The 16,192-nt window shown below is 36.8% G+C and overlaps 1 protein-coding gene across 4 annotated transcripts in view; it reads right to left on the bottom strand.

The window, feature by feature from the left end:
* The window catches only part of col4a2 (collagen, type IV, alpha 2), a 122,931-nt gene that overhangs the window by 72,710 nt on the left and 34,029 nt on the right, over positions 1-16,192 (bottom strand). For all 4 annotated transcript variants that reach the window (XM_031897040.1, XM_031897041.1, XM_002933017.3 and 1 more), the window contains exon 4: positions 15,566-15,646. In XM_031897040.1, the coding sequence (XP_031752900.1) occupies positions 15,566-15,646 (81 nt within the window). The remainder of the gene's footprint in view (positions 1-15,565; positions 15,647-16,192) is intronic.

Raw genomic sequence — 16,192 nt, forward strand, 5'->3', positions numbered from 1 at the left:
ATGGAAAGTGTTTCTGTGTTTCTAACAGACCTGTATGGATACCCATGGCTGAAACCAGTGGAAAATACTGATAGAGCAAAATAAGCAATTTCTAGAGGTTAGAAAAACAGCTTTGGTCAGTCTCCTAAAGGGAATTATTCAATTCATTACTCTTCCTTAACATAGAAAAACTTGCAAGAATCTTTCCAGGAAAATATACATTCTGGAATTTTTGCCTGACAATTTCCAAGCACTACACCTTCAATGCTATGAGCTCAATTACATCTGAATTGATAAGAAGGCTTGCAGAAGACATAATCCAAGTTTTACAATAAATATAGCTATTACGTGTGCTTTTAAGCAAGTAGGAGTTGAGTGTGTTATGAAGCATCTGTGCTTAATGAAGACTGATGCAGAGAAAAAACATACTTGAAGCATTTCTTTTATTGTATTATTTTTGAAATTCTTAGCATACCTCAAACCTAAATTATGAAAGCAGTAAAACATGCAAAATTTGAAAGGAAACTGCCATGTTTTACCCACAATGCAATTCCAACATAACCTCAGATACCTGTTGTGACCATCACAATATGGACCAATATGGACATGCATGTGTATACATATGGCATAATTTTCTGCAGAGCATCACCAATTTTACCTGTGTATTTCATTTAGATCATCAGTGTCCAGCTGTAGCCCTTGGAGGCTAGTTGTGGCCCTACTGATTTTTTTAGACGATTGTGCAAGGGTTCAATAAATGTCTTTGTGTAACATCATTGTATTATAAACTAGCCTCTATACAAGTGTCATATTTTGAGCAGATAAAGGCTCATTTATAAACACAGTTGAAAGTGCCATGCACTAAAATGGACACAAAACCAACGTGCATTGATGCCATTCATGGCCACACATGGTCCCAACAACTAGTGGCAGAATCCATGTGCCTGCCCAGCCTGTTCTAATAAATTAGGTTGCATTATATACTGCATTGTGGATAAAATCATTGGGACTGATATGAGTCTCATATGAGACTTAACGCTTTTACACAGTAAAATTAATGTGCATAATTAAGAAACAGCATTACCAAATTGTATCTTATATGTAGTTATATGTCTATGTTCTAGCTCTCCAATGGAAAGGCAGGGCAGCACAGCAATCATACTAGAAAGAATTGGCACTGTAATTTCTAGCAATCAGATTTTAGTTTAACTACAGAAGATACAGAGGAAAATGTTAATCAATCAATATTATATTAGTAAAGATTAAGATACGCTTTTACACAATGATAATATTGATATTTGTATTAGCATCACTTTCATTCAGCAATACTATCACTGAATTCTGCGATACACTGACCTTTTGTACAACTCCCCTATTTTTAAAAGTAGACGTTGTACAGTCATGATCTACATTACCAAATTTGACTTCAGACTCATAGACAAAGATCTGATGGAATACAGCTGTGTAATTTATTGCTCCCAGCTAAGCATTTTTTCCTTTCGGGACAGTTATTTTGAACAGCAGAGGTAATGCACATGTTGCATAGTTGTGATGACCCATGCTGACAAATGTTTGGATGGTGTGGGAATCCTCTGCCACTGGAATAAAGAAGCAACAGGGAATAAGTGCTTAACCTAAGTAAAAATATAGTCTTTTTTTTATTACACTATGGCCTGCATTATAAAGAATTCTTTCGTTGACTACGTTCCAGGAATTTGACACTGAATTAAAGTAAGGAAGTCAAAGAGCATGGGAATCAACAATTAAATCCCAAATGAATAGCTGAAACCATTATAAACCACTGGTAGGAATCCCATTAAATTAGAAGCATCCTGTCTAATGCAAGTAGTCCTTAATACTGTATGTCCTAAATTTGTATGTACTCTGTGCATGATTTAGTGCACAGTTTAGAAAGTTTAAAAAGAGTTTAAATTTGACTGTCTCTATTTACTGTGGCCCTGGTATCATACTCCCTTTTATCAACACTCTAGAGCAGACGCTTTGTTTTTCAAAAGAGGGACGGGGTCCAGAGTTTTAAATGTCATGGGCTGGAGTCAACTGCATGAGAAAAATTCCAGATTTCATCTGATGAAAACCAAACTTTAGTGTATGAGGAAACATGGAGAGGTAAGGTTTTACCATGCAACTGAATCTAATCCTATTATAGAGAAATATTTGTAGAATCAATCAGTGTACCTCCCAGGTAGCACACAGTCACAAGAGGTCCTCGCCACAGTACAGGTTGTTTAGTAAACTACTGGCTCTAGAAAAGATGAACATTCTAAAGAATATGCTACATATGCAGCACCATACATTTACCAGCACATACTGGCAAATCACAGCAAAACTTTCAAATCTACAAAATGATTAACAAATTTCTGCACAAATGTTCCAGTCAGCAAATGAACAAAATCTTGTACCTTTATCGGTTCATATTCAATAATTAACTGTGCTCATAATTAAATGCGCTCATTCTAGTAAAAATGAAATGATTTCATATTATTTTAAGCAATATGAGGAAATTAACCCTTAGACATCTATTTAGAAAAAGAAAATCTGTCTGGGATATCCCAAAAAATACCTTCAGCGGATTAGAATGCCACATCCTCTATAACAAATGAGACCAAGTAAGCTTACTTTAAATTCTGTTAGGCTGTGGTAACTTTGCAGGGTTGCTATACTAAAACATACGCAATATAAGAATTTTTGGCCCTTTAGCAAGACTAATTAAGGTTAAGTATGGGCAATTATTAGGATGGAGATACATTCCCAAACAGTTGCTAACGTGGACTTTCTCTTTATTTGACTTGATCCACGATACCTATCTTTATGCTAAGACAAAGGAGGCAGAAAGCTTTGTGGGGCAATGAGTGAAAGCTGTCTTTTTACTAAAGAGTTTACATAGTGCTGCAGCTAGAAAATATCTCTGAATCACATATCCCTTACTCAGATTGAAGGAAAATGGAGTTTTGGATTCCAGAAGCCTATTTAACTTCAGTGCTCTGAATTACAGAACAGTATTTTCTGGATTTGGCTATGCTAAAATAAAGATTTCAAATGCAGTTAGGTAAGAATAGATGCCAATGCCTCAACAAGATCTTTCTTCTTTATTCTGATAGTCTGTATAGACCACAAGGGACAGCATTAGGATTGTCTCAGCACATTCCATCCAAGAACATTAACATCTGAGCAGAAAAAAAAATGTGACGACAGTCTGAAAACCTGCAGAGCTAAGAAACCCATTGTGTTTCTTATAGAACAAGTAAATATATATTCTAGGGGGCTGATTTACTTACCCACGAACGGGTCGAATGGAGTCCGATTGCGTTTTTTTCGTAATGATTGGTATTTTGCGATTTTTTCGTATGTTTTGCGATTTTTTCGGATTCTTTACGAATTTTTCATTACCAATACGATTTTTGCGTAAAAACGCGAGTTTTCCTATCCATTACGAAAGTTGCGTAAAAAGTTGCGCATTTTTCGTAGCGTTAAAACTTACGCGAAAAATGCGCAACTTTTAGCGTAAGTTTTAACGCTACGAAAAATGCGCAACTTTTTACTCAACTTTCGTAATGGATACGAAAAACTCGCGTTTTTACGCAAAAATCGTATTGGTAAAGAAAAATTCGTACAGAATCCGAAAAAATCGCAAAACATACGAAAAAGTCGCAAAATGTTCGTTTTCAAGTCGGAACTTTTCCAATTCGGGTCGGATTCGTGGGTTAGTAAATCAGCCCCTTAGTGTTGGGGATACCAGAGCACTGTGCCAGCAGATTCAGAATCTTTCCCTTTTCTAGTCATATGTGAAGTGTGTTAAACCCTTTGCACCAATTACTGATATGAAATATTTTTAAACAAAGGCACATTTTTAACTCTGGTAAGCTATGATGCAACACTAGCAAGGCCTGTCTTTAACATTGCCTGCTAATCCTAGGATAAAAGAGATGAAAACCACTCGGAGAAGAATTTATTTTTTACATTTTATGTTTATGTTTGGTCCATGTTTGTGAGGTAGATCATTAGATCATAATGGACTAGTGCTGTTTTTTTATTTTATTCATTGCACACATGTTGAACAAGGGGATATAAACCTTTAATCGACTGGGGCTATATTGGAATATTTATTAAAACAAGTAAAAGGTAGTAATGTTTAGCAGAAGGGTTAAATAGTCATTGCAATTGGAAAGAACTAAAAAATGTCAGATATTGTAGCAATGTACTATTTTACCAAGGTAATAAAACTAACTGTAGCACTTATAGAAGGTAACATGTCCATCCTGTTCTGTCCCACTGAGATTTTATGCTTTAGTTCTGCATTAGTAGTCATCTTACAAGAACAGGAAATTTCCATAACATTTGACTGTGATGTCTGGCCTGTATGTGAAGATAATGACCCTGAATATTCCAGTCCCAGCTGAAGCTGATGTAGATGAATCAACTTGGTCCCCAATGGAGAATGGATCATGAGTCAAACCGCAGAAATTCATATATTTTGGCAAATTTGCCATTCTTAGATTTAGAAGAACAAAGAATATTTAATGTGTTATTTAAGGACAAGAGCTACCAATGAAACTCTGCTTGGATTTAGCTGGGCCACAAAATAAAGAACATTTTGGGAAAACTCCTTCTATAAAATAGTAATACATTTTCCAGGTAGAGGAGGACCAGTAAAGAAGAAATCTCTACAATGTCTATTGATTGGTGACCTTAAGAACAAATACATGTCTTAGAAAAAAGTTTGCAATAAATAATAACCTAATTCAAATTCATGAATTTTAGTGCACAAAAATTCAAATTGTGGCAACAATTTGAATTCAACAATTGATAAATCAATTATCATAACCATTGTTAACATAATAATTAATTAAATTGTAGCAATGTAGCGAACTGTTCGCCGGCGAACAAATTCGCACGAAAATCGGGTGTTCGCAAGTTTGCGAACTTTTAGCGATGTTCGCAATTTTGGGTTCGCCTTTGCTGGCGCCAAATTTTGACCTCTCACCCCAGAGCCAGCAGATTCATGGCAGCCAATCAGGCAGCTCTCCCTCCTGGACCACCCCCGGACCACTCCCTTCCATATATAAACTGAAGCCCAGCAGCCATTTTACATTCTGCCTGTGTGTGCTTGATGAGTTAGTATAGGAGAGAGCTGTGCAGGGATTTGAGGGACAGTTTAGGTAGCTTTGCTGGCTCCAGTCCTTAAGAAGGATATTAATGAGCTGGAGAGAGTGCAGAGACGTGCAACTAAACTGGTTAAGGGGATGGAAGATTTTAACTATGAGGTGAGACTGTCAAGGTTGGGGTTGTTTTCTCTGGAAAAGAGGCGCTTGCGAGGGGACATGATTACTCTGTACAAGTACATTAGAGGGGATTATAGGCAGTTGGGGGATGTTCTTTTTTCCCATAAAAACAATCAGCGCACCAGAGGTCACCCCTTTAGATTAGAGGAAAGGAGCTTCCATTTGAAGCAGCGTAGGTGGTTTTTCACGGTGAGGGCAGTGAGGTTATGGAATGCCCTTCCTAGTGATGTGGTAATGGCAGATTCTGTTAATGCCTTTAAGAGGGGCCTGGATGAGTTCTTGATCAATCAGAATATCCAAGGCTATTGCGATACTAATATCTACAGTTAGTACTAGTGGTTGTATATATAGTGTATGTATGTGAGTGTATAGATTGGTAGGTGTGGGTTAGGTGTGCTGGGTTTACTTGGATGGGTTGAACTTGATGGACACTGGTCTTTTTTCAACCCTATGTAACTATGTAACTATGTAATAATCTACTTTCTACTGCTCTGTATGTAGCTGCTGTGGGCAGCTGTCCTGCTGATCATCTGCTGTAACCCAATAGTCCTTGTAAGGACTGCTTTTATTTTCTGATTACTGTTACTTTTCTTTTCATTGTGTACTGCAGCTCCGTCTGTGTGTGTTGGAGACAGGTGTGCTGCTCATAGTAGTGCACTAAGCACCAACCACACATTCACATCATTTTTTTTTATTTGTGTTTTTTTACTTTGCTACTGTAATTTATAGAGCCCAGTGCTATTAGTCTAGCTGTGTTGGGGACTGGTGTGCTGCTCCTAGTAGTTCACCACCAGCACCAACCAGAGATCACTTTTTTTTTATTATTATTATTATTATTTTTTTTTTTTTAATTTAAGTTACTGTTCTTTAAGGTGTCCAGTGCTGTTTGCTGTTATTCATAGTAGTGCACCAAACACGTTACACATAGTAGTGACATTGCATTGCAATAAAATCACCTGAGCGATGTTTTTCCACCAGCAATAATATATTCCGTATCCACTACTGCTGCATTTTGTCTTTGCGTGTGAACCGGCTGTAACCTTTACACGACTTGATTGGCATGTAGACGCCGGACGTTTTTAAAGCAGTTTATTACACAAGTTTAGAAATGTAGTGTGATTTCTGCCCTTTACAGCACAAAACGCAACGCTGTGTCAACAACGTATTTTTCAGAGAAATTTTTGCCCTTGATCCCCCTCCGGCATGCCACTGTCCAGGTCGTGGCACCCTTTAAACAACTTTAAAATCAGTTTTCTGGCCAGAAATGGCTTTTCTAGGTTTTAAAGTTCGCCTTCCCATTGAAGTCTATGGGGTTCGCAAAGTTCGCACTTTTTTTGTGAGGTTCGCTACATCTCTATAAAATTGTGGTTTTCCTGCTACTTATAACTTGAATTAAAGAAGCAACTTCTGAACTATCAGAGGTTTGGTTTAGTCAGCAAAATGTACTCCAAAACACCAAATATGTACTAGTTTTACTTTCAAATCCTTTTCCTCTCTCACTGTGTTAACATGTAAAGCCTTTTTAGGCACATTAAAGTGGCTTTAATTTTAATGATGCCTTTGTCTGGTTCCACCTGACTTCAAAATCAGTCAGTGAAAGCATTCCCAGCTTTCAATATCATTTAGTTTGACAAACTGCTTTTGACAAAGCCTTATTTTGGAGGTAAATCACCTTTGACAAAGCCTTATTATAGAGGCAAAGTGTCAGGCAGATATAATTTTGTCTTTTGGGAGTGGAACCCCTCGTCTTCCATTTATCATACAATAATGTTTTGGAATGTTTTACCTTTTGTGGGAACCTTTCTTATTGCTTTTTTTTGAATAGGCCAATCCTGTGGCCACAAATCTGGACACAGGCTAAGTTTTATTACATCATTATAATATACAGTTTGGTCATTTCCCTATGGGAAGAAACTGTAAATGATATCCTTATAAAAGGTGCTTAGTGATGTCATCAGCTAGTGATGTAATTTCTGTTGAACAATATGAGGATATGAGAAGTTGCCTTCGGTGCTTACCAAGGCAACCAAGGTGCCCAAGGCAACCTGCCCCCTCCCGTGGGTGCGCGCACATGGAGGGTGGGGGCTGCGGGGGCTGATGGTGGGGGTAAAGGGCTTGGAAATAGGGGTAGGTATAAGAAGTGGTACCTGCCTTGTGCCCACCCACTGTTGCACCCTAGGCAGGTGCCTCTTCTGCCTACCCCTAGTTCTGGCCCTGGGTGACACAAAACTCAGCAAAAGAAGGTTAGCCCTTTCTGTATTTATTCATATACATGGGTTTGGGGTATCAATACTTCATAAATAAACAGCTCAAAGCACTAATAAGATGTATTGCCTCCCTTTAAGAAGAGGGTTCCCCGTGGAGAAAACTATATATTATGTGATTACATTCTTGCCCAAATTCCTTTAAGGAAATTTCCATGATGTCAAAAATAACCAGTCTGGGATTTTTGTATAGTCTTCTGTATGTCATGAGAACAACTGTATTAAGTTTTGACCTCAAAACAGAAAAATAAACACAGTCAAAATATTTGCAATGACTACCATAAATAAATGTTCATGTTGCATTTTCCATGCACTTCATTTACACCTCCCTGAATTTGGAACCAATTACCACATTTCCAAAACTGTGGTCTAAAATGATGAGGAACAGATAATGCCACACCCATATGGTAATTTAGCTGGGATCTTTTTTAAATACTTTCAAATTCTCAAGGGCCTTATAAGAAACACATATTTTCCAAGTCTAAACAGTAATGTAGTTATAAACAAAACTGTTTGTTTTACAGATGCATCAACATCCTGGTGTGGACATTGCTTATACAGATCAGAAAAAAAGACAACTAAGTTTCATATAAAAATGAGAAATCTTAATATTGCAATTATTTTTGCAATTAAACAACTAAAACTAAAGTTCTGCCACAATTCAATATACACTGTACACTTTGCATACAGTCACTGTGCACCTTTGTGCAAATATATGTAACACTTGTTTGGCTATGTAAGGGTTAAAACCAGGCTAGTAGTTGTATGAGAGCATGGGTTACATGCGACTCCCTTTCTTAGGATGGGCCTTCGCTTAGGTGAAAGAGACCTGACCGGAGTGGATGGTGTAGTTGAACTACAACTCACTGTAGCTGTGTAGTGCACGTGCAGAAATATGGACACCAGAAAGGATCTTGAGTTGAACTATAATACAGATTTATTGTCCAAGACACAGTTTCCAGCAGGGTTATCAATACTCACAGACAGGCATAGGTAGATGTTAAGTAATAGTGCACTCTGAGGAAGAAGTGAGTGTGTACACCGTTTTATCCCACCTCTTGGTAGAGTCTGGGCAGGGTAAATACACCTTTCAGCCAATACCCCTGTGGAGTAGATATTTGATCCTTCAGGTTGATAACCTCTAGTATATGAGTCCTCCGGGTGAGTAGGGATCAGGGTTTATTCTATGCCTGTCCCTATCTCTACTCCGTGGCTTTACACTGAGGCAACATTGCCGGATAGGAGAAATACTCCCAGAACTAAACTCTCCTTTGTTGGGGCTATTAAGTTGCCCTTTCTTACTAGGTGCTAACTACGTCACTTTCCTAGAAATGCTATAACAGACCTGCTGTGCTTACTAGACCTCGTTCACAGGGCCCTGTCGCCGACTTCTCCAGAGGGATGGTATCCTCTGGGGTAAAAAAAGTTCTGCTCCCAGGCTCAATAGAGCTTTGCTTGGAAGGCAGACTGCAGCCAAAGAGGAGGTCACACCTTCCTGCTAGACACTATATCAGTCTGCAGGGGGTGTGAACAACCTAACTAGACCAATAGGGAATAGTGGTTTAACTGTAACCTGAGTACAAGGGCTTTGCCCAATAACAGTAAAGATGTGAAGAGGTAGGGTTGTAAAGCCATAGGGAGCTTAACCCTATGGGTCCCTACATATATATGCATATCATCCCCCCATGTAACCTACACATTAAGCACATCACCTTGTTTACTCTTTGTCCCAGATATCCATTACATGCACAGTATAGTGTTTCATTGGATTGGATTGTACCGTATATGATGTGATGTGATCCCCAACCAGTGGCTCGGGGTCAACATATTGCTCACTACTCCCTTTAATGTAGCTCCCAGTGGCCCTAAAGTAGGTGCTTATTTTTAAATTTCTGATTTGGAGGCAAATTTTGGAAGCACAGAGACACAGTTTTACTCCAAGCAAAGCCCCCTGCAGGCCAGCAGTCCACATGGGGCTACCAAATAGCCAATTATTTGGCATCCCCAAAGTTCTTTTTTTATGCTTGAGTGGCTCCCCAACACTTTTTACATCTGCATATGGCTCACACATAGAAAATGTAAGGGATCCCTGGTATATCAATATATTGGTGCAAGCGATACCTGAGAGAATTTTAAGAGAACAGAAGTGCTGGCTTTGGGTACAAGGTTACTATTGCATTTCTAGCCAAATGGATTATTTGAGAAGAGACCTTTTTACCAAATATTTACAGAAAATAAATGAAATCTGTACCAGATAACTTGAAAAAGGCCAGAGGCTGAGTGTATTACAAGGGCCTGTCCTGATATTCTGCAGTACAGGAAACACAGTATTGATGCCAGTAATAGCGCTGATTCTACTTAAGTGAACTTCTTCTGCCTATAGGTTCTATTCTACCATTTTCTGTCCCTACACTTGGCATGTTTTCTGTAGGGATGGCATTTCTACCATTGCTATTTCTGTTCTCATCTGCAATTTCTAAATTACACTTTTTAGGATGTATCTAATTATTGACTTTTGGAAGATTTCCTGTTCTGTAGAACACAAACATTATTTTTTATCACTTGTTGTAAAATGTGTTGCGCAACTAAAAAGATTCTCTTGATAATGTAGCCAAAGACACAGACTAAAGCCAATGAATCACGTCATTTTCCACGCTTTTGCTTTGCCTTTTCTTCAGAACAATGCGGAAAGAATTACATTCATAAGGGGTATTACAAAACAGATGCTACTTTACATCTGGTTGTCATCAATTTAGCATTCCATTAAAAAATATAGATATTTATACTGAGTAGATACATGTAGGGTTTAGTCTTGACATCCAGTAATCTGATTTTCCCTCTCTTTTAACAGGTGCAGCTAAAACACAGTGTCCCTAGACATAAAGCAGATAATGCAAATTGTTCTGCCAAAAAGTGTAAGATGTGAACAAGAGAGCTGTAGCTTCATCTGATCCAATCCACACCCATCTTGTACTGAGGCCTGGAAAGTAGCCATTGAATATTGCAGCAAAACAAACCAATGAGTTTTGTAAACACATGGATGGTTGAAGAACAGTTCTATTGGGATTTCTAGACTACAATGACAATGTGTTAATTCAAAATTTAGTAAAGGGCAATGGAAACTTGACGAAGATTTTACAAATAACTATGAAGTACCGGTATATCATATACACTGAGAGGTGCTTACTGTACCAAAGTATTCAAAAGCTGACAAAATTAAAAACAAAAGAATGCATTTCACAGTGAAATATTCTTTAAAAGACTGAATGCTGCATTGATTGGTAGTGTATTTTGTTTATACTTTGTTTTATAAATACACTTTTCAGCAAGAGGTTTTATTTCATAAAAATTGCGCTGTGGCACAAACTATAAAAGTCTGGTAGATGAGATAATTCAGATTCACAAATCTTATATATGTGCAAAGTAAAAATGTTCCCACAAATATTGTTACTAAAGATAAAGAACAATAATATTGTTACTAAAGATAAAGAACAATAATATTGTTACTAAAGATAAAGAACAATGCAGAGCTTGTATCATTTCCTAATCCATAAATGGTTAGTATATTGTCCCACTTAGGGCAATGGCATGCAAGTGTTCTTTTATGGCATCCTTTTTTGTTAACCATAACCTATTTAGGGAGACTTGTAGCACTCCTATCTGTTGTTGGGAAGAGATCAAAACACACTTCAAAATGCTTTATACCTAGTAGAGTTTTATATCAATAATTAGCTCAACCTCAATCCAAAAGTTTAATTAGCAGTATACATATCAGCTAATCAGCAATCCAATATGTGTAGTAAGAGAAAGACAAATTAGTGAAAACAAACATCTAATACTATATTAATGTACCCAATAAGGAGTAGGGTCATCCTTAAAACAGCTTTAGTTCTAATTGAAATGCTGTCATACTAGATCTGTATTAAATATACTGGATAACTGGACCATTCCATATATAGCTTGACCATTATATGATTAGGAAGAGCAATCACTAGACTGAATAACTTCCACAAGTTGACTGCCTATACTTTTATAAATTTATCACCATGTTTAACAGTTGAAAAAAGACATGATTTGAAGACAACCTTTGGTTTTTACAAGGGTGAAAGATAAAAAAATCAGTATTACTTTCTACATTGCTCAGGGCCTATCTCTTTTTGCATTGACATTGGATTAAATATGTTTTTTAAATAGAAGTTATACTGGTCCTTCTTCAGGTTCAGTGATAAAAGACCAAAGGAGTCTGAAACATGCTTTGCTAGCATCTTTTAAAAAAGGCTCATTAGCACATTGTCATTTTAAACTCTCATTGGATTTCTTCTGGAAATCTAGAATATTCAAAATGGTTTTAACTTCCTATCTATCTGGGTATTTAATAGAAATACCTTACTATCTCCCAAAATTTCAACCAGTAAATCAGGAGATTTTGTTTCAATAGAGATAAGAACTTTCCTATAAATGAGCATGGCCCCACTCCCAATTAGTTGTCTGTTTAATAAACAGGAGGTGGAACTGTGACTGTTTGATTAAATGTCTTCTCTTCTACCCAAAACTTCTTGAAAAAGAAGCTTGGAAAGTGAATTATTTAAATGCTTTATTGTTCTGCACTGCAATTTTCATTTCATCTGTTATCTTCTATGTTGTATTTTACTGAACTTACTCCACCATTTAGAAGGTTTAGCAGCCCTATAACAGTAATGATCCATGGCTCCAAAGCAGTGCACAGGACACTGATATTTTGAAATTTGGTTCTAGGCAGCTGTTGAGAAGCTAAGCTTGGGGCTAGTCACAAATCAAATTGTCACAAACAAGCATAAAATGACACTTATTGACACTAATGCTACAGGGCTGATTATGAAATTCTGATGCTAGTGGCACTGGTTTCTGAGTTACCAGGTAATTAGACTTGTTTTGTGAGTTTTATATTCTATATATACAGAATATTGTAAGTTGATCCCTAAGTACAGGTAACTGACAATAGCACAGAACATGTGCAGTGAAACAGCAGAAAAGAAAATGGGGAGCTATTACGAGCATTTTTGAGACACAGATCTTCCTTGCTGAAGGGCTGTGGTCTGCCTGGGCTAGTACAGAACCACAAAAAATAACTTACAGCATCTCTTTGTTAATATATGATTCTCCTAATCTGTCTAAAACATTTCCATTTGTGCAAAATGAACATATTATCATGACAGGTAAGGTTTGCAGGGGCTGTGTGATATTATGTTCCCTTTGTACAAGATACCCATTTGCCAAGTATGCACTCACATATACTTGCTTGGGTAAGTAACTAGCAGGCATAACAACATTCTGCGCCTATACATATACAGATACAGATACAACAGTCAGTGACATTTTTTTTAATACATGTACCATAAGGTAGTCATAAACTAGCCACCCATAAATAAATTATAATTAACTAAAAGTCAAATGGACTATAACATTGCGCTAATAATGCTTTATAGGAATGCATAGTAAGATCATTTTAAGGGCATGTTCACTAACTCAATTCCTTTTCTAGGCATTTTGCAAAGTTATCTCATGACTAAATATATTGTTGGGAGAGGCTGATAAAGTGAGAATTTCTAGTCTAAATATGTCCTAAGCTTTCCCATGGGAAAAAACCATGATATGCAATATCACCTAGCAGGCTTTAGTAGCTGATAATAAAAGACAGGGATCAATTATTATAGGAATAGTACAAGTGTATGTGAGTAGATACTTAGCAAATGGACTATTTACTATTCCTAGTATGTGGCATGACTAAAGGGCTGGTTTACAATTGCCATCACTATGACACAATGCAAAATGCATTGTTCCAAAATAAAGAGAATTAGTAGCATAATCAATTCAGTAACTTGCTTGCTAGGATTCAAAATATGAGTGCCAAGGAAAACTGCAATCTAGTAAATGTTAATCTAAAAATACATCCATAATAATCCTACTTTGCAATAAAATAAACACTAAAAAAAGTTGTTTTCTTATTTATTTGAAGATAAAAGCTGTATACTTCCTTTAGATGGATATTTTAAGTATTCATTAAGTGCCACATATTTGTGCAAATTTAAGATCAAAGTGTAGAAGATATGATGTTTATCTACTGTGAAAAAAAGTCTTTAAAAAATTGTTCCTAAAGTCTACAAAATGTTATTTGGAAAGGCGAGCGTTCTTCCTGCCAGCAGTCGATTAAGGACATCAGCTGATTTACTGTATGTTCAAAGTAGGAAATTAGGAAATCCTTCCTGCATCCGTTCCTGCTGTAAGTGTCTGATAGGATTTCCAAAGCTTTTCAGCAGCAGCATGTTTAAGGGAAATAAGTATCAATGCAGTTGAACAGATAAGATAGTTTGCCTAGCACTGCTCGTTTATACATCAACATTTAAAGTGGTAGCTGAGCTGTACAATGGTGGGTGTTGTGTATGGCAAGGCATTCCAATACTGGAAATGGAAAATAGGAACGTTTATAATAATTGCAGGAACAAGCACAGCAGCTTATGATGCCAATAAAACCCTAGTAGATCAAAAGGGAATATTTATGTTCCATAATATAAAAAGTGTTGTCATGACTACTAAACAGACCAAACAAATTAAACACTCCTACTCACAAAGCCTTTATAAAGGTTTGGGAATAATAACTGTTCACATTATTACTCCCAAATGTCTTCCTTGTCATATATGAGTTACATATCTAACTCTGTATCCTTGGTCTATTTTAGTTGAACAGAAGCAAGAAGTTACATTTGCTCTGTGACTCTCTCCCAACATCCTTCCTCATTTCCTTTGCGGTTGTGGCACAAAACCACTGACAATACCAAAGTGGTTCCCCCTTGGCAGAAAATAGTTGGAACAGCAGGCCTCTTGTCAGAGAAACTCCTGTTTCTCTAACCTTGGTAATTTAGGGTGGAGGATGAGGAGGAAATCCTCCTATGTATGATTTTCACATAGTTTTTCTATTTTTCATAAATCTGTTGCATTTGACCAGTTTTATTGTCTTGCTATTGTCAACAAATGCTCCAGAAAAGGTTGGAAGTATCATGCCTATGGCTTTGGAATATGGGGATAGGCAGTACAGTACTTTTATTGCTTGGTGTGCCTTAGTTCAAAAGTATAGGCAGAACATGTTGGGTGCACATCCTCCAATAGGCTTTCAGTTGCTGCCTTAACTTGAAGATATAAATATCAGACAGTATTCAATTAAAATTAAAGCCTGTATTTTACATCAATTGCAACAGCAATATTTTAGAACTACTAGTAGCAGCTACTTTTCACGGCTACTAATCTCCAGAAAATACCCTGCCATAGAAAATAATGAGAATTGCCTCTGCAAAAACACATGCAGAGACAATTATCAGTAAATTCAGCATTGTTTCTATTAGCAGCCAAGTTCCTGCTACTAGTAGCTCTGTGTGTCTTCACCCTTAAAGCCTGTCCTCGCTTTTTATCAAGCTTGAAAAAGCCAGGACAGGCTTGAAATGTTGATATTGCCCTTGAAGTAAAATAAAAGCTTTTCATTTCAATGGAGTGCTGGCTAATATCTATGTCTGACTCTCAGAGTACCTTAATAAACTGTATTCTTAAATGTGCCATAAAGATTATTCTGCATTTTGGAGTGTATGTTAGTGTATGTAAATTTGGTACCAGATTCTACTGATGCCTGGCAAGAAGACAGCTATAAACAAAGCAAACCTTTAATTAGGAAAGAATACATAGAAACCAAATGTCCCAGGGTAAGTTATTTTATTACTGGCCACAAGTCATCGCTATTAGTGAATTAGGTACCCCATGTTAATAAATATGTTTGTGGTTCTAACATGTAAAGTTTACTTGTCATTTCAGATGGGCAGAGAGTTAAAAATATATGTCCCACGAAGGATATCATTGCAACCATTTTCTTAATTACATAAATATGTTTTTGGGCAGTTCACCCAATGCTTTTCTAGGCGTAACCAAGACTGTTACAATTTACATCTCTTTTGTATGGACTTATATGCAAAAATGATAATAACATGATATGCCACTTACACGACTTCCTTTCTCGGGCAGACACTGGCATCCCTGACTGCAGTCTCTTCCTCCACAGGGGCCTGTATATGACTTGTCACCCTAAAACAAAACAAAAAAGCACAAATGGTTATAAAATAAATTCCCAAAAAAAACCCAAAATATCAGAAATATATTTCCATACTAGGATGCCCATAAACTAGATTTGAAACATTTTCACATCAAATAGAAAGGAAAAGCTAAGAAAGTGTTGCTTAAATGACAGCAGAAACTTTGACTCCTACATAGTTCACTTCATAACACCCCTCTGGCTAGACAGACCATCTGGATTATTTGCAGTGAATTATATCTTGCAATGCTTTATATTGATTCACATCAAATGTAACTGCTTCCCAAAATTTTCATGTTTACTTATTTCTTTGATGTTTGGAAATTGTGCAATTCTTTCTTTATTCTAAGGGGCCCATTAACTAACGTTCATATTTTTTTCGTTTTTATGAATCATGGTTTTTAGCACTAAAAATTGTGGATTATACCAATTACACGAAAACTCAAAACTTTGTGATTAATTAAGCAAAAAAACCCACACACAATAAAAAGACAAAACTTCCCATTCAAAAGCTGTCAAGATCATGTAGAAGTCAAAGG

This window comes from Xenopus tropicalis, chromosome 2 (assembly GCF_000004195.4).
Source record: "Xenopus tropicalis strain Nigerian chromosome 2, UCB_Xtro_10.0, whole genome shotgun sequence".
Classification (NCBI taxonomy): Eukaryota; Metazoa; Chordata; class Amphibia; order Anura; family Pipidae; genus Xenopus; species Xenopus tropicalis.